We start from the raw sequence: 25,196 nt of genomic DNA, 5'->3' as shown, positions 1-25,196 counted from the left end.
TTTTAGTCTTGTGGGTGTCGGCAGAACGGGTCACTCAGTGACTTCACTTCTGAGCGAGACCTCCCAGGCTGGAGCTGGTTCCCGGTGAGGCTGACAAGACGCTCACTGGAGTCTCTGGGGAGCCAATTAGCTCCAACTGCACCTTCCGGGGAGTCTTGAAGCCAAGAGTCAGAGCCAGACGGTGTGGGGCAGAAGACGGGCATCCTGGCTAGGGCAGGAGGGGAGACTGATGGGCACAGCCAGATGGGAGGAGCTCGGCTGAGGCCTCAAGGTGACAGGGAGGACGGCTGACCAGGACAGCTCTGGCCACATCCACTGGGACCTCGCTGAAGGGGATGGCGCTGGCCACGTCCACTGGGGCCTCGCTGAGGGGGATGGCGCTGGCCACGTCCACTGGGGCCTTGCTGAGGGGGACGGTGCTGGCCATGTCCACCGGTATCTCGCTGAGGGGGACGGCGCTGGCCATGTCCACCGGTATCTCGCTGAGGGGGATGAGGCTGGCTACGTTCACCGGGACCTCACTGAGGGGGACAGTGCTGGCCATGTCCACTGGGGCCTCACCGAGCAGGACAGCGCTGGCCATGTCCACCGGGGTCTCACTGAGTGGGACGGTGCTGGCCATGTTCACTGGGACCTCGTTGAGGAGGACAGTGCTGGCCACGTCCACTGGGATCACGCTGAGGAGGACGGCGCTGGCCACGTCCACTGGGGCCTCACTGACACAGGGGTCTCCCTGACACGCACTTTCTCCTGTGGGCTTAGAGCTGGCCATGGGTCAGCTGGGCAGGACACCCTGATGACCAGATTGACAAGTGTCCCATCGCATCTACTGAGTCCCTTGGAGGCTCAGTGAGCCCTAATCTGGGAGGAACAGAGGACACCAGAGAGGGGTCCTGAGGTCGCACGCCCCAGCTCACCTGCTCCCTTGCCTCATGAGAAAATCTAAGTTCCACTTTGCCCAGCCAAAGAGCAGTGGAGGCTGCTGGGGTCTCCCCGGGTCACCAGGCACAGGGGCAGGTCACTGACCTGAGAGCCCTTGCTCCGTGTCCTTCTTGGGCCACACACCGCTGGCTTGACCTAGTTCACAGACATTCATGGAGGCTTTCACTGGCCTCTCCTCTTGACTTCCTGGGCCTCCCTCATCCCCACCCCTTCTGTGCATAGACTCTCCCACAGGCATCACTTTATGAACACAGAGACCAGCCCCAAGTGGGTAAACACGAAATGTCCCCAGGGACTCTGTAGGGAATCTCCCGGGGTCCTTCCTGGGGTTAACGTGGGAATCCCGGGGCCTGGCTCTGCAGCTCTCGGCTCACCCTCCTGGGCCTCAGTTTCTCCTCTGTACAATGCCTCCCCCTGTTGAGAAGCGGGTGCAGAGCCATGGCTGCAATTGTTATCTTGGAACGTGCCCAGCTCCTCTGCAGGGGAACACGAGGACTCCACACTCGCTCCTACCCTCGCCCTCCATCTCTGCTGTCAATTCACACCTTTCTGCAGAAGCACATTTACAAAATCATAGAAAGCCTCCCATGTCAAGGAGAGAAGTGCCAGACACACCCCGAGGAACATGGCCGGAGCCTCTTACCGTTCCGAATTCGCGGGCATGGTGGGGTCGATGGAGACCATGGCATCGTCAGTGGTCAGCAGGGAGATGGTCGTGTTCCTGGAAAACACACCCAAGCCCGTGTTTTCGCCCACAGCGTGCTCTGGGATGTACACTTGACTGTACACATAGGGCCAGAGCCCTGAGACAACCAGGACAGTCCCGGGACCAGCCTGGCCAAATTGCAGTAGGATGGGAAGGGTGGGAGGCTGTCCCCAGGGCTTTGAGATTCCGTTTGTAAATGAAATTAAACAGCTGTGTATAACCCTAAGTGTGTGTAGATGCTGAAATACTTTAAAATGGGAATTGGAGCTAGTCTACTTTTTTGAGTTGCGAGATTTTTTTTTTTTTTTTGAGACGGAGTCTTGCTCTGTGGCCCAGGCTGGACTGCAGTGGCCGGATCTCAGCTCACTGCAAGCTCCGCCTCCCGGGTTCACGCCATTCTCCTGCCTCAGCCTCCCGAGTAGCTGGGACTACAGGCGCCCGCCACCTCGCCCGGCTAGTTTTTTGTATTTTTTAGTAGAGACGGGGTTCCACCGTGTTAGCCAGGATGGTCTTGATCTCCTGACCTCGTGATCCGCCCGTCTCGGCCTCCCAAAGTGCTGGGATTACAGGCTGAGCCACCGTGCCCGGCTGGAGATTTTGTTTTTAAACCTGTGGTAAAATAGGAACTAACATTTATATCAGCAGATGACGAATTCATAGTTTTGTCTTTCCACTTCCACTACCTTTGGGAGTCCATCTGAACTGCACAACTCTCTCCTACAAAATCGTTTTAAATGGTTAGGATGAGTCTTCCTCCAACCTCACATCTTCTGGGGCCTCTTGCAAGCTGTGTCACCTCGACCAAGTTACTCTCTGATCTTCAGTTGTAAGTTGTTAAAATCTGTGCAAGAGAGGTGATACTCGAATCCCAGGGATGCTCTATGGAATAATGTGTATATATATTTATTTATTTATTTATCGGCACAGTGCTTCATATATGGTGCCCAAAGATGCCCCAGACCATGGGCTACTTTTGCTGCTAAAGCTGCCATTTGCTGCACTTTCAGACATGTAATTTCATCTCCATTTTCTCACCTGTCTGTGAAAAACTTCAATTGCCCTTCTCTACCTCCGTCCTAACTTTAAAGCTAATCCTCGAGCCAAAGCTACTCCTGCTCACCCTTTATAATCAGAAAGTTTGCTTATAATTAGAAAAGCCACTGGTTCGAACACACTGTTGATTTAGGACATTAACTCCTGGGGGACTCTGAGGACTCAATAAGGTAGATCACTGGTCTTTTCAACCCATTTCTGAAGTCAGCCTTTCGCCCATTGTTGATTTGGGTCAAGCCCCCTGGGTAGAAAAGGCACCTAGGGGTGATGTGGGGCTGGGGACCAAACTCACACACAACGACCCCGCTTTCTCCAAAAGTGAATGAAGAAGTGAGAGTTTTATGTATTTATTTATTTTGAGGTGGAGTCTCGCTCTGCTGCCCAGGCTGGAGTGCAATGGCATGATCTCAGCTCACTGCAACATCTGCCTCCAGGGTGCAAGCAATTCTCCTGCCTCAGCCTCCCAAGTTGCTGGGACTACAGGTGCGTGCCACCACGCCCAGCTAATTTTTGTATTTTTAGTAGAGAGGAGGTTTCACCACGTTGGCCAGGCAGGTCTCGAACTCCTGACCTCAGGTGATCCGCCCACCTCGGCCTCCTGAAGTGCTGGGATTACAGGTGTGAGCCACCACGCCCGGCAGAAAAACCCACACCCCTTGGAGGGCGGTTCTGTTTAATTCAGCCAGATGGTTTCCTCTGTGTGGACACAGCCATCACCTGTGCAGGCAGAGAGGCCTGGAAGGCGGCGGAGCCTCCTTTGGGATTCTGCGCATCGATTGATTTCAAAGAGCCCCTTGTAGCGGGCGGGTCCCTCAGGCCCTTCTGGCCTCTTCCTGCCCCTCCCAGGCATCCTGAAAAGGCAGAGCCCGCAGCGCGCACTCACCGAGGCAGGCCGGTGGCGATGCAGAACAGGTCCATGATGTCGCTGGAGTTGCAGTACTTGCTGAAGATCACCTGCAAAACAGAAGCACAGTGAGGCGGCAGCGAGGGCGGCGGGTCTCCCTGGAGGCATCAGAGGCCATGTGCTTCTGCTCCGGCTCCAACCTGAAGGTGCATTTTGAAAAGAAAAACTGTGACCCTAGGCATTGGAAAGTCACAGGCTCATCTTTTCATTTGGTTGATATATACGGGTGGTGAAAAATGTCATTGTTGCGTTCAGTGGAAAGAGATGTGAAAAATACAGCGACCCCCCTTGCCCACACGCCTGTCGGTGACATGGTTATGGAGATGGCGCATCCCTTGGAAGGGGCCAGGCAGGACTGACCACCTGGGGTCAACACTCGCTGGGCACCAGGTCTTCAAGTAGCTCATGGGGGCCATTCTGTAAATAAAATAAAATTCAAGTTCATTAACTTAAAAAAAAAAAAAAAAAAAAGGCGGGCGCAGTGGCTCACGCCTGTCATCCCAGCACTTTGGGAGGCTGAGGCAGGCGGATCACCTGAGATCAGGAGTTCCAGGCCAGCCTGGCCAGCATGGTGAAACTCCATCTCTACTAAACATACAAAATTTTCGGGGTGTGTTGTGGCGGGCGCCTAGTCCCAGCTACTTGGGAGGCTTAGGCAGGAGAATCGCTTGAACCTGGGAGACCGAGGTTGCAGTGAGCCGCGATCGCGCCACTGCACTCCAGCCCGGGCAACAAGAGTGAAACCCCATCTCAAAAAAAAAGAAAAAAAAAAGAATGCCTTTCGGTATTTGGGGACTGAGGGACAGAGGCTGAATGATGAAGTCGAAGAGGGGAATCATGTCACAACAGAACCGCTGAGGATCCTGGACACCCGCAGTGAAATTGGCGCCTGCAGAGAAACAGAATCTCTGCACGGGATGGCTGCGCTCACCCCCAAGTACCATCCGGGCTGCGGTGGAAACGCCGGGTTGGCATCCACATCTTTTGTCCAAGTGGTCCCTGCTCTCAGGGAGGAGTCTCGGCTCTCAGGGAAGGGGCATTTCGAGCTCGGTGAGGGTGGGGCCCCTCCAGGGCTGGCAGAGCATGGAACAGGCCACGCCCAGGCCCCGCCTTCATCGCAGTGGATGCCTCCCTGGACAGTTTCCCGGGCTCCTGGCTGCCAATGCAGCTTTTCTTTCCAGCACAAGTCCCTGGCGTGGGGGAAACGCAGGCCTGGGAAGATGGTTATTTTTCGGTGCCCAGCGCACCATTTTTTTTTAAGCTAAGATTAGTTTTCTTTTTTCTTTACTTAGAAACAGTGAAATATAGAAAACAGATTTTTTTTTCTTCTGTGACTAACACCATTTCCTGTGGGCTGCTGAACTGGCAACAATAAGACAGTAAACAGCATCTCGCCTTGCCCGTTATCCCCACTGGTATCTGCCCCAGGGGTAATGGTCGGTCAAAGGTGGCCTGTGTCATTGCGTGGTCCCTGACGTCTGTGGCATCGGCTGTATCCCCAGCTGCCTATGCAGCTCGGTCCTGGCCAGGCTTGCATGGATGCAGTAATCCCTTCAGCAGCTCCCCCTTTGGCCTCGTCCTGTTTTCCCCACATCCTCCTTTGCGGAACTCTGCTGGCTCCTCCCAGAGCTCCCTCCTCCGGGATGTGCTTCTCCTCCCGGATGTGCTTCTCCTCCCGTGTCCTGGTTCCCGGCCTCGCGTGCAGAGGCTGCTTCTCCCAACCCCACTGCCGAGGAGTCCTGCACTTGGCCGGGTGCCAGACCCTCACTTCCACCAGGACAACATCCTCAGCCCGAGTCACAGCCCACACCGCAGTCTCCCAGGCTATGCCGTGGAGTTGTTGCGTGGCAGAGCCTGGGCTGGGGTCATGGCCATTTTCCCACCAAGACAGGACAAAAAGTGGTTCCCATGTGGGCCCCTGTGTAACTCCCTTTCTCCTGGTGGGCTTACTTTGGGGGTCTACAGACCCCAGTCTGCAGAGGGCAGGGGTGGAAGAAGAGGAAGGCAAGAAGGACTCTTTCTTTAAACATTCTGGATCTGGAGCTTCTGGAGAAGCAGGATGCGGTTTGCAAGGCGCCTGCTAAGGAGCTTGGTGTTCTTCAAAGTGTGCCTCTGGTCCCAGCTCAGGGATTCCCACGCAGTGGGTCTGAGTTGGGCCCCGGGAATCTGTGTGTAACTTCTACTGGGTTTCTTGGATTAGAAGCCACTGCTCAAAGATGTGTTTCTAGGGTGTCTCCCTCAGATGAGAGGGGTAGTCCTGCAGGAGGCGGGGGCCCTGTGGTCCCTGTGCTCCAACCTGGGTAGCCGCAGCAAATGACCCCTTGATAAAGTCCTCACCCCACCCCTCCCCACTGGGTGCTTCTCCTTGTGGGCACGAAGGCACCACATCCTGTCCTAGCCCCTCGGAGTGCATGGGGGATGATCTTTGAGTTAAATTCTCTCAAGACACACCTGGCAAGACCGACTCAAATCATGGCTTCTTGGGGCTGGCTCAAAGCGGGTGCACCTACCAGCAAGATCTCAAAAGGTGAGGGGAGGGTGATTACGGAATCGCAGTCTCTCGGGACTGGGGAGGCCCGTCTGACTTTACTCAGAAGGGAAGTGGCTTTGCCAAGGGCACTGGGCTCATGGGCCTGGGGCTTCCTCATCTCAGGAGCGTGGGGCCAGGGCGTGAGGCCAGGCGGCCCAGGGGGATCCTTGCCTGCTTCTCATTCCTGGAACCCTCAACTCAACTTCTTTGAACCTAAATTTCCTCTGCTGTAAAATGGGCCGAAAAAGGGATGGCTGTCATCTACAGACGCTTTAACTCCGATGCCTCCCCAGAAGGTTCTGCACCAAGCTGGAGGCCAGAGCTTGTGATTCAACGCAGAAGCTTCCAGCCCCATGGAAAAGGACTGCAGTAAGCACCTCCAATGACCAACCCCCAAGCGCAGACTCCTGGGGACAGCTTCTGATGGCTTTGCTCAGATGATATTCGGACCCTGCCAGTGGGTGCCCAGGGCTTCCAGGGCTCTTTTCAGTAGAAGAACATCCAGCTTCATGAGCCTGCAACCCGAGCCAGTGGAGAATCCGTTACGGACGCCTGAGTGGAATGAGTGAGGAACGACATGCGTGTCGTTGTACTGTTGGACTTTCTGGCTCTGTGAGGAAGCCTTTTCCTTGTCTTCTTAAGCTATCAGTAACCTTTAATAACCTAGATTTTTTTGTAAACTGAAATGAGTAATTTTTAAGTGATATCTGATTTTCACCATCTGCTCTCCTTCCTCCCCAAATTCAAACTTTTAGGAAGGCTTTACTTTTTGTGGCAATATCTGCAAAGGTTCCGGAAGGATCTGTCTTCCTTCTTGCCAGGATATAATTGGGGAAGGTTTATGCAACCGAGCCTGGGCCTGAAAGACGTGTGTGAGAACGACACTTATTTGCTGGGCTGTGACCACTCTTAAGGGGCCGAGAGTGACTGTGCAGCATCCATGCCCACAAAGTCCACTGGGGGAGGGGAGGGGCTCGCAGGGTCGCAGCCTCCAAGCTGGGAAAAAAGGCTGCACTATGGCAGGCCAGGGTTTTGGAATATCATGGGGCCCTTGAGAAGAGAGGGGTTTATCAAATTTATAAGTACTGCAGATGAAATCTGGAGGACAGCTTTTTGTGTTTGGTTTCCTAACCTCAGGATAGCAAATAACACTTAAATAACCTTAAAGTACAACTATGAGGTCTTCCAGCAAAACAAACCGAAAAAGGCCTGTATGGCATGGTGGCACTCTTGCCACCTCTGTGCAAGCAAGGATGCCACACCTAGGGGGACCAGCCTTATTCTGCCATCCAGAATAATCTCTCTTTGAGATTATGTTGGACAAAAGGTGGGGAGGCTATCAGGAAATTTGGAATAAGCACAAAAGTTGACACTGGCTGTCTCCACTGGAGAATACAGCTGCATCCGTTGGAAGTCCATGTCAACATTCCTGCACTCCTTACACATTGAGGGTTCTTGGAGTTCTCTTTTGAACTGGTTGCACCTTCTTACCAGTTCCCATTCAATTCATTATTTCAGTAAAAACGTTTGACACACGGTCATTTTAGATCTGGATGAGAGTCATGACTTCAGCTTTTGCTGTTCACTCGTCTCCAGCGGTTCCAAAGCGGGTGCGAGTCTGGGCATGAGGCGTGAGCCCTACGGATGGGGGCTCGGACAGTCGTGTTCTTCGCTGGTGTGAGAAGCACCCAGCCTGATGCTGCTCCTGACTGTGGGAGGCCAGCCCGGCTGCAGCTTCAGACCACAGGAGGACCCCCAGGCTGCCTCATCAGGAGGCCAGAGGGCTTCCTGACCACGTGCCGAATAATTTTGCGAATCCTTTATCCAGAAACAAATAGCGCAAAAAAAGTCGATAAAATGAAGTTTGAAAATGAGATGCAGAGGCAGCAAGATTAAGGGAAGAATGAAGGTTTTATGTTGGCTCCTGGCTTGCAGGCAAGTCAGGGCTGGAGTTCACGAGAATGCATGGCAAGTCATCACAAACCCTTTTGGGTGGTTTGACTGGCAGTGCTGATATTAAAGCAAGACAAAAGGAACAAATGACGAGACAGAGGGTGGCTCCTCCACTGGAAATTGATGCCTCTTTATAATCAGCTGAGACCTGCGAATGTCAGCTGGAACGTCACCGTCTGGGCGCCCTCATGCTGCCTGCATTAGAGAAGGCTGACACTTACCAGGTGCCAACCACAGGCAAGTGCTAGTCTAAGATGTTTACACATGGAAACCGAGGCACACAGAGATGTGTGTAGCTCCCACGTGCCCAGCCAGAAGTGTACATCAGGACTGCATCTCGGGCCACCGGCTGCGAACCACACAAGCTTGACCACAACACACACTGACCTCCAGGTTATTTAAAGTCTATATCCAAACGAGCCTCCTTCTAGGCACCATGTAACGGAAGGAGCAGTGGATTTGAGAACAGGAAGCCCTTTGGTTAACCAGTGACTCCTTCCGTCCCTGGCTTCTCTTTCAACCCTGTGGGCAAACGCATAACCAGGGCGAGCCTCAGTTGACCATTCTGTAAATAGGGTTGACGGCATCAACTCCACCTGCCTCTTGGGGCTGTGAGAAGCAGTAAGTGAAATGACAGGTTTGAAAAGAATTACACAAAACACTACTGGTTTGACACAAAGTTCAATTTTATATCATTTCAGTTGCCGCGAATCTCACTGGCCCCACTGGTTGCAAATTCTGTGATTTTCACACAAGTCTCTAGGAGGTCTCTGAGTGAACACATGTACCTAGGAAAACTTTTCACCACCTTTTGTCTGGCACCCACTGTTATTTCAGCAGCAATTCGAGTGTACAATCTGCAGGGTTTCTGGAGCTGGGAAGAACGAACACCTGGCTCCTCTGTTCCCACTGTTTCTTGGGGAGGGCGCTGCCTTGACCTTCAGAAAGGCGGGCATGGAGGCCTGGGAAAGGGTCTGCAAGCGGTGTGCTCACAGCAAGACAGGCCTGCTGCTTGTTGGGGTTGATCAGCAGTTAATCCAGAGAAGGAACAGAGCTACATGTCACTCAGGCACATGGTTTGACTGGATTCCTGGCTCAGCTCACGGCTGGTACGGGCTGTGGCCCAACCCCGTCAGGCAGTGCAGGAGAGCGCAGGGAACCCGGGGCTCTGGTCGGTTGTACCTTCTTGCCTTGCCACCAAGCCTGTTGTCAAGCTGACGGCCCCATCAGTCAGGTTGGCTGGGTGGGGGTCCTTCTGACAAAAGTCCCTCTAGGTCACCCCTTCCAAGTGGGGATCCAGGAGGGAGACCCAGGGTCACAGTGGCCACCCTGCACCCATGGCAGCACACGGGACCTCTGCCGGCCAGCTGTCCTGCACATGCCCTGCCTCCTGCTAACCCTGCCCTGTCTCCATGGCCAAGGGGACTGGAGCGGGGGGCTGCCTTAAGCCCCCATGGCCAGCTCCCAATCACACTTTTTTTGCGGGAACTTTTACTGAGAGAGATGGAGCTGGTGGTGATTGTCAGTGAGCCAGGGTCGCACGGATTTGGGGCCAGGCTGGCCACACTGGGACCCTGAGAGGTCAAAAGGAGAAGCCCTAGAAGGTATGGGCAGGGGCCCCGAGCACGGGGGCAGCGGACACTGAGAGAGGGAGGGGAGGGGCTGCAGGCTGTGACAGCCCAGGCCCGCCCAGGCTTCTGGCACCCCAGGTCCTGGGGACTTTTCTGAAGAGCCCTTAGCCTCCTTACAACAGTCTCTCCCTGAGCCTGCTCCACACACCCATCGGCCTCTGCAGCAACACAGATCTTCTTGAACTGGCTTGAAAAAGAATCTGTTTCTTGCAGTGAGAAGCATCTTAACTAGCACACTTAGAAGAAACAGGGCTGGAGTTTGAGGGTCCGGCCTTGAGGGGGCTGGGAAAGCCACACCCAGGGCCTCTGGGTTAAGGGACAGGACAGAAGGGTGGGGGGTGAGTCATTTCCATTCCAGTTCCAGAGGCGTCTTCCTGGATTTGACTCTATTTTATCAAATAGAGTGTTCTCCTGTCTCCTCTTGGGCTCTCCGTGGAAAGGCTTATTGGGGGGTTGCCGGAAGGGTCCCTCAAGTTCCCCCTTCTGAGCCCCACATGGTGCTGCTTGCAGGATGAGGCTGGGCCGGAGGAGGGATCAGAGCCCAGGCCAGGGCAACAGCTCTATGACCGGGTCTCCTCGTCCTGAGGCTGAGAAGAGACACTGGGTCCAGAAGGAGGAGCTCCAGCTCCTGGGGGGCTTCATGGTCTTCCTGTAAAACCAGCGCTCAAGTAAAGGGATTTGAGAGAGCCCCGGAGCAGCAATCCACCAGGACTCCAGCCGTTGAACGCGAGGCGTGGTTTCGGTGTGAGCTGTGCGGGAGGGAGGGGAGACGGAGCGAGGGATGAGGCAGCTCAGGGTTCCGAGTGGAAATCGTACTTGGAGGATGCATGCACTGAATGGAAAATAGGACACAGACTCAATGCCAGGAGCAGCCTGCGGGCGGGCATTCCGGAAGCTTCTTCCACCTACTGAGCCAGCCTGCCATCGACACTTCCTCGCCCGCGGCCTGTGGGGAGGAACAGGGCTCACCTTGGTGAACATGTCCTGGTGCAGCGCGGCCCCCTCCTCGTGACCTGGATCTCTAAGGTCCACGGGACTCCAGCTCTCGCAGCTCTCCTGTGTGTTTTTATCTGGAAGGTGCAGCATGAAGCCCAAGGCACCTGCATGCTACAGTTTGGAGGGGACTTGTCTGGTGAGATCCTTCTAGTGGAGGATCCTTCTGATCAGCGCGAGTCCCCTGGGCTCCACCCAGCCATGCCGAGGGGAAGTGGCTGCCCCACCATGCTGCCTCCCCCAGCCCTATCTGTGCACCCTGATCCATGGTACCTGCTGTCATGCTCGCCTGTCTCTGTCCCACAGATGGTCCTGGCTGCCGCACCTGTTTCCCCCGGGGGCGGCCGCTGGAAGAATGCTGGCTGCACATCCGATGCTGTTTGCCGTCCATCGGTTCTGATTTTTGGAGCATGCATTGACAGATATATGGCCCCTTCCACACATGACTTCAAATGCACACACACGTTCACATACATGAAAACTTTTTTTAGTTTAAAGAAAGACTGATTCCAATGTCCAGCCTCTGCTTTCCTTCTGCTTCTTGCCTTTCCCTTCTTTAAGGTGGTTGTCCAAGGAGCCATGGGAAGACGGTTACCCAGAACTGGGTGTCCTTGGTCCCAGCCTGGCCTCCTACTGGGGCAGGCAGCTCTCAGAAGGGCATTGAGGCTGCAGAGGGGCCAGGCAGGAGTGTGGGAGGAAGCACTGGTCTACCGCTTTTATTTGGGCTCCAGATAGAAAATGACTTCTCACTGTCTCTGCCCCATTTACCCTTGCCATTTCAGCATCTATTCAGTCCAAATGTGGCTGGCAGTGGCTGCTGAGAAAATTATTCCCTCTTCAGAGCAATTAGGAGCCAGGCAGAAGGGTTGGTAATAACAGAGCAGAGATCTGCAGCAGGCAGAGATCCCGCCAAGCCCCTCACGCCCCCAGGGCTCTGTGTTGAGTCGGCTTCCATCAATTCCACACCCGGAAGGGAAGAGCAGACTCTGGTTCATTTTTCTATTTCTGTTTGAGGCGCTTCCTTGCACCTGCCATGAACATTTCTTGCTGGGTTTGTCAGACTCTAGTTTGGATTGGCACAAAGTCAATGACCACTGGAAATTGTGGGTTTCTTGCACAGACATTTGTGGTGCTACCTAGAAATGCTCCAATTCCTGGACAAACAAGATAACTAGGCCAGGCTCCGTGGCTCACGCCTGTAATCCTAGCACTTTAGGAGACTGAGGTGGGTGGATCACCCAAGGTTAGGAGTTCGAGACCAGCCTGGCCAGCGTGGCGAAATCCCATCTGTACTAAAAATACAAAAATTAGCCAGGCACAGTGGCATGTGCCTGTAGTCCCAGCTCCTCAGGAGGCTGAGGCAGGAGAATCACTTGAACCCGGGATATGGAGGTTGCAGTCAGCCAAGATCATGCCACTACACTCCAGCCTGGACAACAGAGCAAGACCCCATCTCGAGGAAAGGAAAAAAAAAAAGATAACTGGATGGCAACTGAGGTTTGAGTTGAGCATGATAGGCTGGGAAAAGAAAAGCAGCAGCACTGTCAAAAAGGAACAGTATTGGTGTGAAACGCTTAGGGGCTGGGTCACGGGGACAGCTGGAGGTGCCTTCCTAAGATAGCGCCCTGTCTGCAAGGCTGGTTGTAGTCTTTTCACCAGGGAGACGACCCCACAAAGCTGGTAAACCAGGATGGCATTAGTTGCCTCTCCAAATCCCTGAACATGTCTGTGTTACCTTTCAAAATCATTAAAAACATATTTATGTCAGGGAAGTCGTACTTTGAGACCGGTTGTTGTAAAACGTGCAATTACGTTCATTGTCTTGCTGTTACCGCTTACATCGGCTGAAATTCTTTATTCAATTGCCTTAGCAACAACTCTTACAGAGCTTCTTTGAACTTGGAATAACAGATCTGGAGCAAAATTGTCCTCATTATAGTTATTCTACAGTCTTTCCCCCCAAGTGGTTTTAAGTGGCTAGGGCTGAAGATGAGAGCCCAGGCATGTACACAGCACGACGCTGAGCCCCTGCAGGAGAGAAGGCAGCCCATCTTTCCGTCGCACTGTCCTTCCCCAGGAGGGAAGAGTGAGCTCTGTTCCTCCCCAAGGGCAGCTGGTTAATGAGGCTGGACGCCAGGCCGCGTGGAGCTCACTGCTGGTGCCCGCCCTGCTGTATTCACACAGCTACTGATCTCAGCCTCCCGAGCATCTTACATTTCACCCTGCTTCGTATTTTTATTTACTCTTGTAACTTCATGATGATGTTTATTAATTATAAATGTCAAACTGACATCAGAAATCTCCTACCGAACCAAAATAAGGAGTACTGACTTCTAAGAGCAGCCGCATTGGCCTCCAAGACATGGAAGGCAGATACCAGTGACAATCACACTAACAACCATGAGAAGGTGTTGCACTGCCCCAAACTGAAGACGAGCCGGATGCCCTCCAATGGGCCAGTGCTAAACTGGGGTCCGCCCACAACATGGAATGCGGCTCAGCCAGGAAAAGGTGCACACAGCCACTTGGATGGATCTCAAGGGAATGATGCCAGTTGAAAAAAGCCAATCTCAAGAGGTTACATACTGTGTAATCCCATTTATATAATATTCTTGAAATGACACAATTGAAGAGATAGAGAACAGATTCATGTTCACCAGGACAGGGTGCTGGAAATCGAGTTAGGGATGGGGTGCTGGAAATGGGTGCAGGTAGGGGATGTGGCTATAAGAGGGAGCCTTGCGGTGATGGAATGTTCTAGACTGTGACTGTGGTTGTGGATTTAAGAGTCTACACAGGCAAGAACATTGTGCAGAACTAAGTACACATGCTCAAGTGAGTACAAGTGCATTAGGCTGTTCTTGCATTGCTATAAATCTGACACTGGGTCATTTATAAGGTGAATTTCTAATTGGCTCACAGTTCTGCAGGCTGTATAAGCATGGCACTGACTCACTGGGCTTCTGGAAAGGCCTCAGGGAGCTTTCACTCAGGGTGGAAGGCGAAGCAGGAGCAGGCATATCACGTGAGGAAGGGAGGCGTGCACACCCGTGTGTGTTGAGAGAGAGAGGAGATGCCTTCCACTCTCTCACATGAACAACCAGATCTTGCAGGAATTCACTCACTATATCAAGGATAGCACCAAGGGGGTGGCACTAAGCCATTTGTGAGAAACCTACCCCACGATCCAATCACCTCCCACCAGGCCCCACTCCAACACTGAGGATACCAATTCAACATGAGATTTGGCGGGGACAAATATCTAACCTACATCAGCAAGTACAACTGGGGGATCTGGATCAGATGGGGGCTTGTGCACTGTCAACACCCTGGTTGTAAGACTGGGCCATAATTTTGCATGACATTCCCAGTGGGGGAGACTGGGTGGAGGGTACACAGATCTCTCCATTGTCTTTCTTACGGCTGCACAGGACTCTCCTCTTATCTTAAGAGAGTATCTGAGATGAAGCAGCAGTGCGAACCCAGAGGCGGTGAGGCTGGCGCCGTTCGGGCACAGCGCTGTCGGAAAGCAGGTTGGCAGTTTATTTGTGCCCTTTGACCCAGAGTCTCATTTCCAGGAATGGCTCTTAGGGACATAATGAAGATAAACATAAAAATAAGAGCATTTATTAAGTGCCAGGCGCCATTCTGGTGCTTTCCATGAACAATGTCATCTCATCTCCATAGCACCCCCGGATTTATACCCAAACCAGTGCTCTGCACGGCCCTGCTGCAAGCAAAGATGCATACTGAGCATGTTCCTCTGGATTACTGACTGCGGAGAAATGGAATTAAGCTGAGTATCTCATAAACAATGAAGTGATTACATTTTAGTGAGCCTCCATGATGGAACTTTATAGAGGCTTTAGAATCATGTTTTTGAAGACAATTTAATGCTATATTGGAAACTGCTGCTGATGTAATGCTGAGTGAAAATGATCAGAATGTGAAATCGTGTAAAAGAAAGCCACACACACACTCACACACACACTCCTAAATGCACACTTGCATGAGAACACCAGCAACTGTGGTGCTTCGGGATTAACAGCAGTTTTCTCTGTGCAGTGGGGGATGAACTATTTTCTCCCTGATACTGTTCTGCATTTTTCAAAATTTCTGCACTGATTATGTAGGGTTTTTATAACCAATAAAAAAGTTCTCTAGCTCTGGAAGCTGAGCTTAGAAAATGATAACAGAACCAGCCTACGAGCATGCTGCACGGCGTTTACATAAAATTCTCATGGGAGAAAAAAGGTCTTTACCATTTTTATTTGGAAGAACACTCTTTGGCATTAAGCCAAGCAGCTGAGAAAATTAAACGCCAGTTAACCAGAGGACAGAAATTGGAATGTAAAGAGTGTGTGTCTGGGGGGTAGGAGAGGGGCTGGTGCAGGAGAGGGAGGTTCCTGGAGGAAAAGGGGCAGTGGGAGGCAGCAGAGAGGACCTGGGGGAGGACGAACAGAATCCGGAGCGGGGGACAAGGCGGGGCCCCTCCTGGGAAGGGAAGGGGAGAGGCCTCCATGGCTCTGCACTGACCACAGGAGCATAGGCGGAGCCATTTTACAAAGGCCAGGGGCTGGAGGGAGGGAGGAGAGGAGCAGCCCCCACCCTGTTCTTCCATCCTGAGAGTCACACGGAGTCCTGAGAAGAAGCCTTATAGCCAGGCCTCACTCTCCAAGGGCCAGGACTCGGCGGAGTGTTAAAGAATTTCTCACACCACTGTACCCCAGCCTGGACCACAGATGGAGACCCTGTCTCCAAAAAAAAAAAAAAAAAAAGGTCTAAAGATCCAGCACTTCCTACTGGCCCTCAGTCCATGCATCTCTCACACCGTGGAAGTGGGGTTTTCAGTGATGAGGAAGGGTGTGGTGTCTGCGGGCTCCAGGAGAGTCCAGTGAGCCTGGGCAGGGGCCCCGCTTGGACCACCCAGACCACGCCAGCAGGAGGCCAGCTGGGACTTGCTCCTGGTCGCCTGTGTTGCCTTGAGCAAGGTTTAGGGAGGGGGAATCTGTCAGCATGGATTCAGATTTCATTTCTTCGTTTCTATAAGTACCTCTGCTCTACCTCTTTTAGACACGAATTGCAAAGCAACACACTCATTGTGTAATAACCTAAATATCAACACGTTCAAGGACGACGCATTCTCTTTGGGGTCAGGTTCACTCAGTGTCCGTGAGGCCGTTCATGACCGCTGTCGTGAGACCTGAGTGTTTTGCAGATGTCCTGCAGGCCGGCGAGTCGCAGAGCAGCGTTGCCCAGCCATCCGGGCTGGCCCACGTCTGCAGAGTGGTGGAGGCAGGCAGGACCCTCCTCACACAGCGAGGAGGGCGGTTCTGGATTTGGGGGCCACCATGACAAACTGAAGCAAAGTGATGCAGACACTAATGTGAGCCTATAGCTGTCACCTCGAACCCCCAAATCCAAATGCAGAACTTACACAAGAACCCTCTTGGTTCCCACTAATTATCTTCTTGGTGCCACAAATGCAAATTTATGAAATAATGGAAAGTATTACGGTTTGCTCAAGTGTTTATATATGCTTCATAGGTTAGGATGGTGTTACAATTTTGTGAGGAAAAGGGTTCAGTTGCTAAAATTGTGCAAAGGGCTGCACTAGACTCATAGACCATCAGGGTGGAGGAGGCTGTGGGCCTGGGGGTGAGAACAGTCAAGCAGCAGACTGACTTCTGCTACCCAATGCTCCTAGCTGGCTCTGTTGCACCTGGGCAGGCCTGGGGTTGGCTGGGCTGGTGCCATTTAGCTGTCTCCTATCTCCAGGATCGCCCTGGTCAGTTGTTGATGTTGTACACTGCTCTAGGTGCAAGAAAGGCAGAGGAGTAGGAAGAGAGGAGGTAGAGATGTGAGTTCAGCTCCAGTCCCTCCTCCTACCAGCTTGACCCAGGGAAGAGTTCTCAACTTTTCTGAGGCTCTGATTCTTTGGCTGCAAAGCGAGACAAATCCTACTTCACCCACGGGAATGTTAGGAGGATTCGTCATGCAGATAGAGGGTCTGCTACACATTACTTACTCAGTTAAGTGGCAGCCGTGATTACAGGAGGGGACCCTTGAAACTCATGGATCCTCCTCCTCCTCCTCCTTTTCCCTTCAAAGGCTGTTTCGCAAGCAAGTAGCACCAAGGCACGTGGCCTTAACTTCAACATGTCAGCATTTCTGGGTGTTTCAACAGAGTATGGGACAAAAGCCTGTCTTAACTCGGGGATGCCACCACACAGCAGGCTCTGATTGCTCTCACTGACCTCCTGAGCCCTGCATTGATTAGCAGCCACATCCAACTGTATCCACAGTGCGATGGAAGCTGGAAGCCACATCAACACAAATACGTACGCGTTAATAAGACCAACCACGTCGGATGAACAAAAAAACCAAACTCGACAGGTTAAACAATCCATTTGACCTCACTGTGGTTTAGGCACACGGCAGGGCATCTTGGGAAGGGGACATCTTTGCAGGCAGGCCCCGGGTGCATTCCTCCACACCCCAGCACTGAGCTGGACCTGCCCTGTGGCATGCGTTCAGGGGGTGCTGGTGCCTAAGCTTGCTCCTGTGTGCACCGGGGTGGGCAAAATTCTGTGTTCCATGGTTTTATGTTATGTGACTAATGATGCTCATGCCATAACCACAGCCACCAACAGGGACAGAGACCACGCTCGGGCTGGAACCAGAGCCAAGCGCCCTAAAAGTCCAGAGACTCTGGGTCCCCAAAAGGACCTCCTGAGCGCTGTGTCATCTTCATTCCCACAGATGAGGACAGACAAGAGAGAGAAGAGCCCGGCCTGGCCCCGCTCCAGGTCCTCAGCTCCAGGGGTGCATGCACCTAAGTCAGACCTTCAGCCGTGGTCTGAACGAAGGCGAGGTGGGCTCATGGCCATAACGGGACGTGTAGCTTCTGCTTGCCTTGTTCTCAAATTACTGATATTTCTGAGTGCATACCCAGAATAAATATTGATTTAGGCTCCCCCAAAGGAAAATAAACCAATTCAAATTCCTTTTATTTTCTCTATCCTAGATTGTGAATCATTTTTAGAGCTTTTATAAGCTATTAAGCTTTTATATCGGCTTCCGTAAGATTTTGCTAGGCTTTGTCTGCCCTCAAGACAAACAAGCACATCTCAGCCGGGCTTGGAGATCTCTCTAGGGGAGGGAACAGACCAAACCGGCCCGCAGGACCAGCCAAACCCAACCCACTAGCAGATTCGCAAATTCCTATCTTTGAGGGAGTTAAAAGGTGAATTTTCTATTGCCTTTTTCAGCACTTGAGAATTACGAGTGTTTAATATTTTAAAAACCAGCTAAAAGAGGCCAAGCCCCAAATTCTACATTCTATTGTTTCTTTTTGCCCAAGAAATAAATATGCGTTCACTGAAGAAACATTGCAAGTTATCTACAAATCATCTGTCAATCAATCTATCAATCATTTATCCATCCATCTATCTGTGTATATCTGCAATTCACCTGCAATTTACCTCTAATTACAAATTATATATATACATTTGGACATATTGTTCATTTTGTTTGGTCTTTTGTTTTTAGAATACTTAATAATGCCACACGCAGAATGGATTACAGTTAACCGCCAGACAATCACTGTTTCTCTATTTGCTAAAATAAAATCCGTATTCAGCCTTATTTCCTTTTCCAGTTTAGGAGAAATTCTTCAGGTCATTGCCTTTGAAAAAGAATATACAACAACGACAGAAATTACCACGGATTCCCAAGTGCCAGAGGCATTTAAGACGTTATTTAAAAAACAAAACAAAACACCCCGCCTCTCTGTTATGAAAATGCTCAGACGTACCTTGTGTCATGAACCCTCAGCTGCACACCCACAGCTTTAACACCTGTCCCCACGCCTCCCCTCCCGCTTGAACAGGACCCCAGCCTCCCCAGCACAGGAGTTATCCTAAAGCTCCTCTCAGGTGTCATGCTAGTCTGTCCGCACTGTTTCCACGTGGTTCTCTGGAGTAGAACCCTTCCTTTGTGGTTACGAGAACCACAATGTAATTAGTACACAGAGAAAAAATTAACAACAGTCTCACATCATCTCTCAGCTTGTCATACATCTGTATCTCTAAGTCATGGTTTAAGGATCAAAGATAACATGTGTTCAGGAATACATGGCAAGAAAAGGGATGGGAAGTATAACTAGAAAAAGACCTCAGGAGACACTAAGCAAATGCAGGGTGTGGGCTGTGCTAGGATCTTGACTTGAAAACTAATGCATCTGTGCGTGTGCGTGTGAATGTGAGTGTATGTGTGAGTGCATGTGTATGTGTGTGTCAGAGTGTATGTGCGTGTGAATGTGAGTGTGTGTGAATGTACGTGTGAATGTGTGTGTGAATGTGCATGAGTGTATAAGGTGTGAATGTGATAGTGTGTGTGAGGGTGTGAATGTGATAGTGTGTGTGAATGTGTGTGAGTGCGTGTGTATGTGTTAGCGTGTCTGTGTATGTGTGAATGTGTATGAGTGCATGTGGAAGTGTATCTGTGCATGAATGTGTGCATATGTGAATGTATGTGTGTGTGCAAGTGTGTGTGTGTGAATTGTGTGAATGTGTGTGAATGTAAGTGTATGTGAATGTAAGTGTATGAGTGTGAATGTGTGTGAATGTAAGTGTATGCGTGTGAATATGTGTGTGTGAATGTGTTGAATGTGTGTGTGCGCAAAAGTGTGTAAGTCTATGTGTGAGAATGTGTAAGTGTATGGTGTGAATGTAAGTGTATATGTGACTGTGTTTGTGAATGTGTGACTGTGTAAGTGTGAGTGTGTAAATGTGTGTACATGTGAATGTGTGTGTGACTGTGTGTGTGATGTAAGTGTACTTGTGAATGTAAGTGTACGTGTGTGTTGTGTCTGTGAATGTGTGTGAATGTGTGTGTGTGGGTGTGAATGTGTGTACGTGTGTGAATGTGTATGTGTGAGAATGTATGTGTGTGAACATGTATAAGTCTATGTGTGAATGTATGTGTGAATGTGTGTATGTGTGTGTTAATGTGTGTGAATGTGTATGTGTGAGTGTGTGCGGGTGTGAATGTGTGTGTAAGTGTATGTGAGGGTGTAAATGTGTTTGGGTGTGAATGTGTGTGAATGTATGTATGTGTGAATGTGTGTGAATGTAAGTGTGTGTGAATGTAAGTGTATGTGTGTGTGTGGGTGTGAATGTGTATGTGTGAATGTAACTATATGTGTGTGAATGTGTGTGTCTAAGTGTATGTGTGTGTGCTTGTGTGTGTGTGAATGTGTGTGTAAGTGCGTCTGTGTGTGTGTATGTGTGCGCGCATGAATGTGATACATGGTCCTTTCCTTTTATTGCCATGCATCTGTTGAAGCACCCACATTATCTTGGATCCTTAAAGCACATCTTCAAGGTGATGCTGGCGTGCCCACCTGGTGCCAGGGCCAGCCTCTCCCTGGAAGGCACGGTCACACTGGGCTGTGTGTGTGAAGGCTCCCAGGCTCAGTTCCAGCTCTGTCCCTTGTTATCCATGACTGTGGGCAAGTTCCTGAACCTCTTCATTCCGTGCTGAGCAGCAGCAGGGAGATGATACCAGGAGCCTCTACGAGACACTCAACTATCTGGGATGTGGTGAGCACTTAGGTCTGCTGGGCAGATCCTATCCCCATGTCACATGTGGAAACTGAGGCCCGAGAACGTACAGCCAGCATGTGTCATTGCTGGGTTCCAACCTTGGTCTGCTGATTCCAGGGCCCCAGATGAGCCGCCAAGTGGGGTGTGGGTCATCATTTTGACGCCAAGTCTCTGAAGCATGCCATGGCTTCCCAAGATTCATCTCTTAACTAACGTCCCTTCTCTGGGGCCCGGCACACAGGAACTTTCAACAAATGCCTGTTAAGTAGAAGGATTTGAGAGGCACATTTGTCTAACATGGCATGAGTTAATCCAATTCAAATGTGGAGAGAAACTCAGTGGGAAGTGGAGAGATACCTAAGACCCCGCAGGCAGGGAAGGCAGGGATGTCGACAACACACAGGAAGGTGGTGTCATGCGGCTGCAATTCCCAAACTGCGGGCAGCCACCAGCAGTGGAGGAGGCAAGGCAGGGAATCTCCCCGGGAGCCTCTAGAGGGAGCGGGGCCCTGCCCACACCTGGATGGCAGCCCAGCGATTCAGATTTTGGACTCCATCCTCCAGAACTGTGAGCTAATCCCTTTCTGTTGTTTTAAGCTGTGGCATTTATGGCCATTTGCTACAGCGGCCTTGGCCTCTGTTCTAAGAGGGGTGGCATCTTTTTCGCAGGCAGTGGGAGTCCTTGATGCCGGGTGAGCCTCAGCGCGTGTATGCGATTGGGAGGACAGTTTAGGAGGGGATGGTGAAGGAGACAACGAGGGGAGACAGTGAGGGCTCAGCAGCTGGCCAGAGGCTGCAGAGGGAGTTGATGTGACCCGCGCGGGAGGTGGGAGGGTGGCGGGAGCGGCTCTGATAATCCATGGGGAATTCCTCTGCCTACGGAGGATGTTCATGCGCAGGACACGGCTATCCGCACCGTCTGAACAGCCCTCCTGTTCACGCTCAGAGCTGCCTGGCCGCACGGTGGGATTTCAGGGCCCATTTCCCCTGCGCCGGCATCTGCGCGGATCCCGGGCCTCCGCAGAGTCCATTTGTCATGGCGGCTCTGTTCATTCATCACTCTTGTCAGTTTTCTGGGTAGCTTCGCTTTTGTTTTCCTCACTGCTAGTGTCTGAGGCCAATCTCTACTGTTATAAATAATGAATCACAGGGAACTGAAAATGCAAAAATCGACGAACCAAAAGAACAAGAAGTGTGCTGAGGGAGTGCTATGGACTGAACTGTGTCCCCTCAAAATTCATGTTGTAGTCCTGACCCCCAGCACTTCACAATATGACCTTATTTGGAGACCGGGCCTTTAAAACAAGATGTCCTTGTAAAAAGAGGAGCTGAGGACACAGACACGCAGAGGCTTGGCCCTGCATGGACATGGGGAGGAGGCGCCAGCCCAGGAGAGGCCTCAGGAACCAGCCCTGCCGCAGCCTGACCTGGGAATTCGGCCTTCAGACCGCGAGGGCCTTGGTGTCTGCTGCGGAAGCCGCCGGGCCTGTGGTTCTTTGTGACGCCCGATGCACGCGGGGGAGTGCAGCCCTCACAAAGCAGAGACGGAGCTGCGGGTGGGGCCTCGGCACCTTCAGGACCTGCTCTGCACTCCTGCTGGGTCCCAGATGTTGAGTCAGATGGGCTCATCCAGAAACAAGCCAGCTGCCCTCCCTCCTTCCCCGCAGCCTCACACTTGGGAGGCGGGGAGACTTCAGAAGTGCTTTGGTGCCAGCCCTGCCACTGTCAGCTCCAGCTGAGATCCTCCTGGACAAGGAGAACCCAAGTCCAAGGACAGCAAGAAAGGCCTTCTGGAGCTGATGGCCACGCCCTTCCTGCTGCAGCCACGCCCTTTCTTGATGACCACGCCCACTACACAGATGGCCACGCCCTCTCAGCTATGGCCACGCCTGCTTCCTGATGGCCACGCCCCCACCTCAGGGCTGCTTTCCCCTTTGATAAAAAACATCTTTTTAGATGCCAGGGCCAGAAGGCCCTTGGGGAAGGTGAGCCTGTTCTACAGGGCCCCAGGAAGGCAGCATTTCCTGTGCTCGGGACTCCCCTCTCACCTTCCATACCGCCTCCCCAACTGACTTCAACGGGGCCTCACTGAGCAGAGGTGCCCAGGGCAGCATCAGGAGCTTGAGGTATAGACTGCGAGGCCACGTGGGTGAAGCTTCTTCCCTGGCCCAGCCGAGCAACGCCCTCCCATGGGTGAGCTGCATGCATCCAGTTCATTATTCAACTGTTACTGGTTCCCGCTTCGGGCCAGTCTCTGGGCAGGGGCAGAGTTGGAAGGTAAGTGACTTGATCCTGGGCTCCAGGGGTGCCTGGTGAGGAGTTATTACAGTGCAGAGAGGCACCTGCATGCGACACATCCCGCTTCCTAGGAGAGGGGACATTCAGCAAGGGCCGGTGGGGGCAGGGAAGGCCGGGAGCTGTTGAAGCAGAGCAAGGTCAGGGGTGGCTACCAAGGCTGGAGCCACATGTCCAGGTCCCGACACTGCTGGCCTGTGGGAGCCCAGGTGACAGGATCACGGGGTCCCTGCGGGCCTTGATGAGCTCCCTTGGGCAGGGTGTAGCCAGGGGTCGCTGGGTGGGGGAGGAGGAACAGAGGGCAGGTTGAAGGGTCTTCTAAGAGCCAATCAGTCCCTCAGAGGGCCAGAATGAGGGTCGACAAGGCGACTCCCTGAGTGTCCTGGGGCTGCTATGACAAAGACCACAAACTAGGTGACATCAGACCACAGAGGTTTATCTCTCATGGTTCTGGAGGCCTGAAGCCTGAGCTCGAGGCGTGGGTGGGGCTGGCCCCTTCCCAGGACTCCAGGGAGGAGCCTTGCCTCTCTCAGCTTCTAGGGGCTGCCCGCAGTGCCTGGCTTGTACACACATCACTTTGGTCTCTGATTCTGTCTTTACCTGGCCTGATTCTGTCTCTACGTCTTCCGTTCTCATTTCTGTGGACAAATGAGTGTCCACGTTTCCCTCTCCTTAGAAGGGTGGCAGGCATATGGGCTTGAGACCCACCCCAGTGCAGTTCGACCTGTCCTGATGTGACCATGTCTGCAAAGACCCTATTTCCAACTAACAGGACGTTCCAGGTACCAGAGGTTAGGACAGGAATCCATTTTTTTGGGAGACACAATTCGACTCGCAGCAGTGACCAGCAGGGGACGAACAGAGGTCAGTGGCAGGACATGGTGACAGTGCAGGCAGGCGGAAGTCGAGAGGAACCTGAGGCTCTCGCAAGGCCGGCCCGGCCGTGTGTACCCAAATAGGAGACATCAGATAAGAGGTGGTGAGTGGAGTTCGTGATGGGGGGCTTCCATTCGGATGAGAATAGAACCCTCTCCCTCCCTTCCTTTCCCTCCTCTTTCCTTTCCTTTTGATTGCCTTGGAATTTCATTAGAAAATGAAGCACGGTTTTCCTGCCAGAAAAGAAGTGTCTCTGAATGCTGGCACTGGGGCCCCGCGCTGGTCCAGTTGGCTCCAGGCCTGCTTTGGTGGCCAGGGTCCCCTTTACGCCCTTCCTGCTTCGTGTCCATGCAGAGGCCAGCCCGGGAGGCAGGCAGAACCCCTCGCTGGCCTCCTGCCTCATCTGCGGCAAGTGTCTCCCTGAATCTGGGCTCCTCCTCAATGCGGCGGTACCGTCAGGGGTGGGTGCCACTGGGATGTGTCATCACCTGCAGGTGGCATGTCCCTGTGCCAAGCTGAGAATGGCACTTTGTGACCAGCGTGCCCCGTGCCATCAGTCCTGTGTCGTGCTGCGAGGTGAGGCACCATTGCCCAGTGAGCCGAACACAAAGACTCCCTCTTGGCCTCGCTATTTTTAGTTTGATGCCTCGGGCTCACAGCAGTTGGCTGGAGTCACTAAACCTCCAGCTTTCTCTTCCAGAAGCCAAGCCTGGCATTCCAAGGGGCAGGTGGGAGCCGGAGACGCGTCAAGAAGTCCCTTTGGCATCTGGACCTGACTCGGCCCCGGGTCATTCTCTGGGGGCTCCCTGATCCATCGTCTCAGGACACACAGGGGACTCACCACAGGGACTGAGGCAGAATCAGAAACACCAGACCCCAGCAAGGACCTGGAGCATCCTGGGTGGCCTGGCATCCAGCTGATGACCTCAGCCATCAACACCGGGAGACTCCAGAGTCCTGGAAGCTGAGAGGCCTGGGCTTTGGGGAAAGGCCTGGGAGGGGTGGTGCTGGGCAGACGACTACCTGGAATAAATAGGATGGGGCCTGGCAGGCTTCAGTGGGGCCTCAGCGTGCAGCGTAACACAGGGCTGAGGGACACGGCGCAGGCTGGTCACACACTGCTCGTCTCAGCCTGGCATGAAGACATGCTACTGCAGGTGACGGCACATCATGGTGGCACCCCGCCCCCAAGAGGCGGGCTGGGTGACAGGAGAGGGCGGGAAGATGGAGGGCACTGCCAGACCTGTCTGCTGTGGGCTCAACCCATATACCCTCCAAGCTCAGCCACTTCAAACCTCATCAAACTGGGCAATAAGACCAGGGGCTTCACCCTTTGGGCACCCATAGGAGGCGAGTCCCACTGTGAGTCTGTAAAGAAGGCGCCTTCTGCCCTCCCTCCGAGCTGTGTTGCCGCCTGCCTCGTCCCCTCTCAACCTGAAACCCCTGAGGCTCTGCTGACTTCTCTGTCATCTTCCTACTTTGCGTGTGTGTGGTGTGTGTGCATGTGTGTGATATGTGTGTGGTGTGTGTATTTGTGTGATATGCATGTGCGGTGCATGTGCATCTGTGTGATGTGTGTATTTGTGTGATATGCGTGTGTGGTGTGTGCATGTGAGTGGCGTGTGTGCATGTGTGCGACGTGCGAGTGTGGTGTGTGTGGTGTGTGTGGTGTGTGTGATGTGTGTGTGTGGTGCTTGTGATGTGCG

At 52.6% G+C, this 25,196-nt stretch overlaps 1 protein-coding gene across 6 annotated transcripts in view; it reads right to left on the bottom strand.

Moving 5' to 3' along the window:
* The window catches only part of PDE9A (phosphodiesterase 9A), a 74,743-nt gene extending 71,084 nt beyond the window's left edge, over positions 1-3,659 (bottom strand). For 2 of the 6 annotated variants that reach the window (XM_011954094.1, XM_011954095.1), the window contains exon 1: positions 3,585-3,652. In XM_011954094.1, the coding sequence (XP_011809484.1) occupies positions 3,585-3,619 (35 nt within the window). In that variant the 5' untranslated portion in view covers positions 3,620-3,652. Of the gene's footprint in view, positions 1-1,585; positions 1,666-3,584 lie in introns of those variants that run through there. The other 4 variants (XM_011954093.1, XM_011954099.1, XM_011954100.1 and 1 more) reach the window with 4 other exon arrangements.
* Positions 3,660-25,196: the final 21,537 nt, after the last annotated feature.

The sequence above is a fragment of the Colobus angolensis genome, unplaced genomic scaffold, assembly GCF_000951035.1.
Source record: "Colobus angolensis palliatus isolate OR3802 unplaced genomic scaffold, Cang.pa_1.0 Scaffold38, whole genome shotgun sequence".
In the NCBI taxonomy this organism is placed as follows: Eukaryota; Metazoa; Chordata; class Mammalia; order Primates; family Cercopithecidae; genus Colobus; species Colobus angolensis.
The sequence above is the reverse complement of the archived record's forward strand: the minus strand, read 5'-3'. Positions and strand labels throughout refer to the sequence as shown.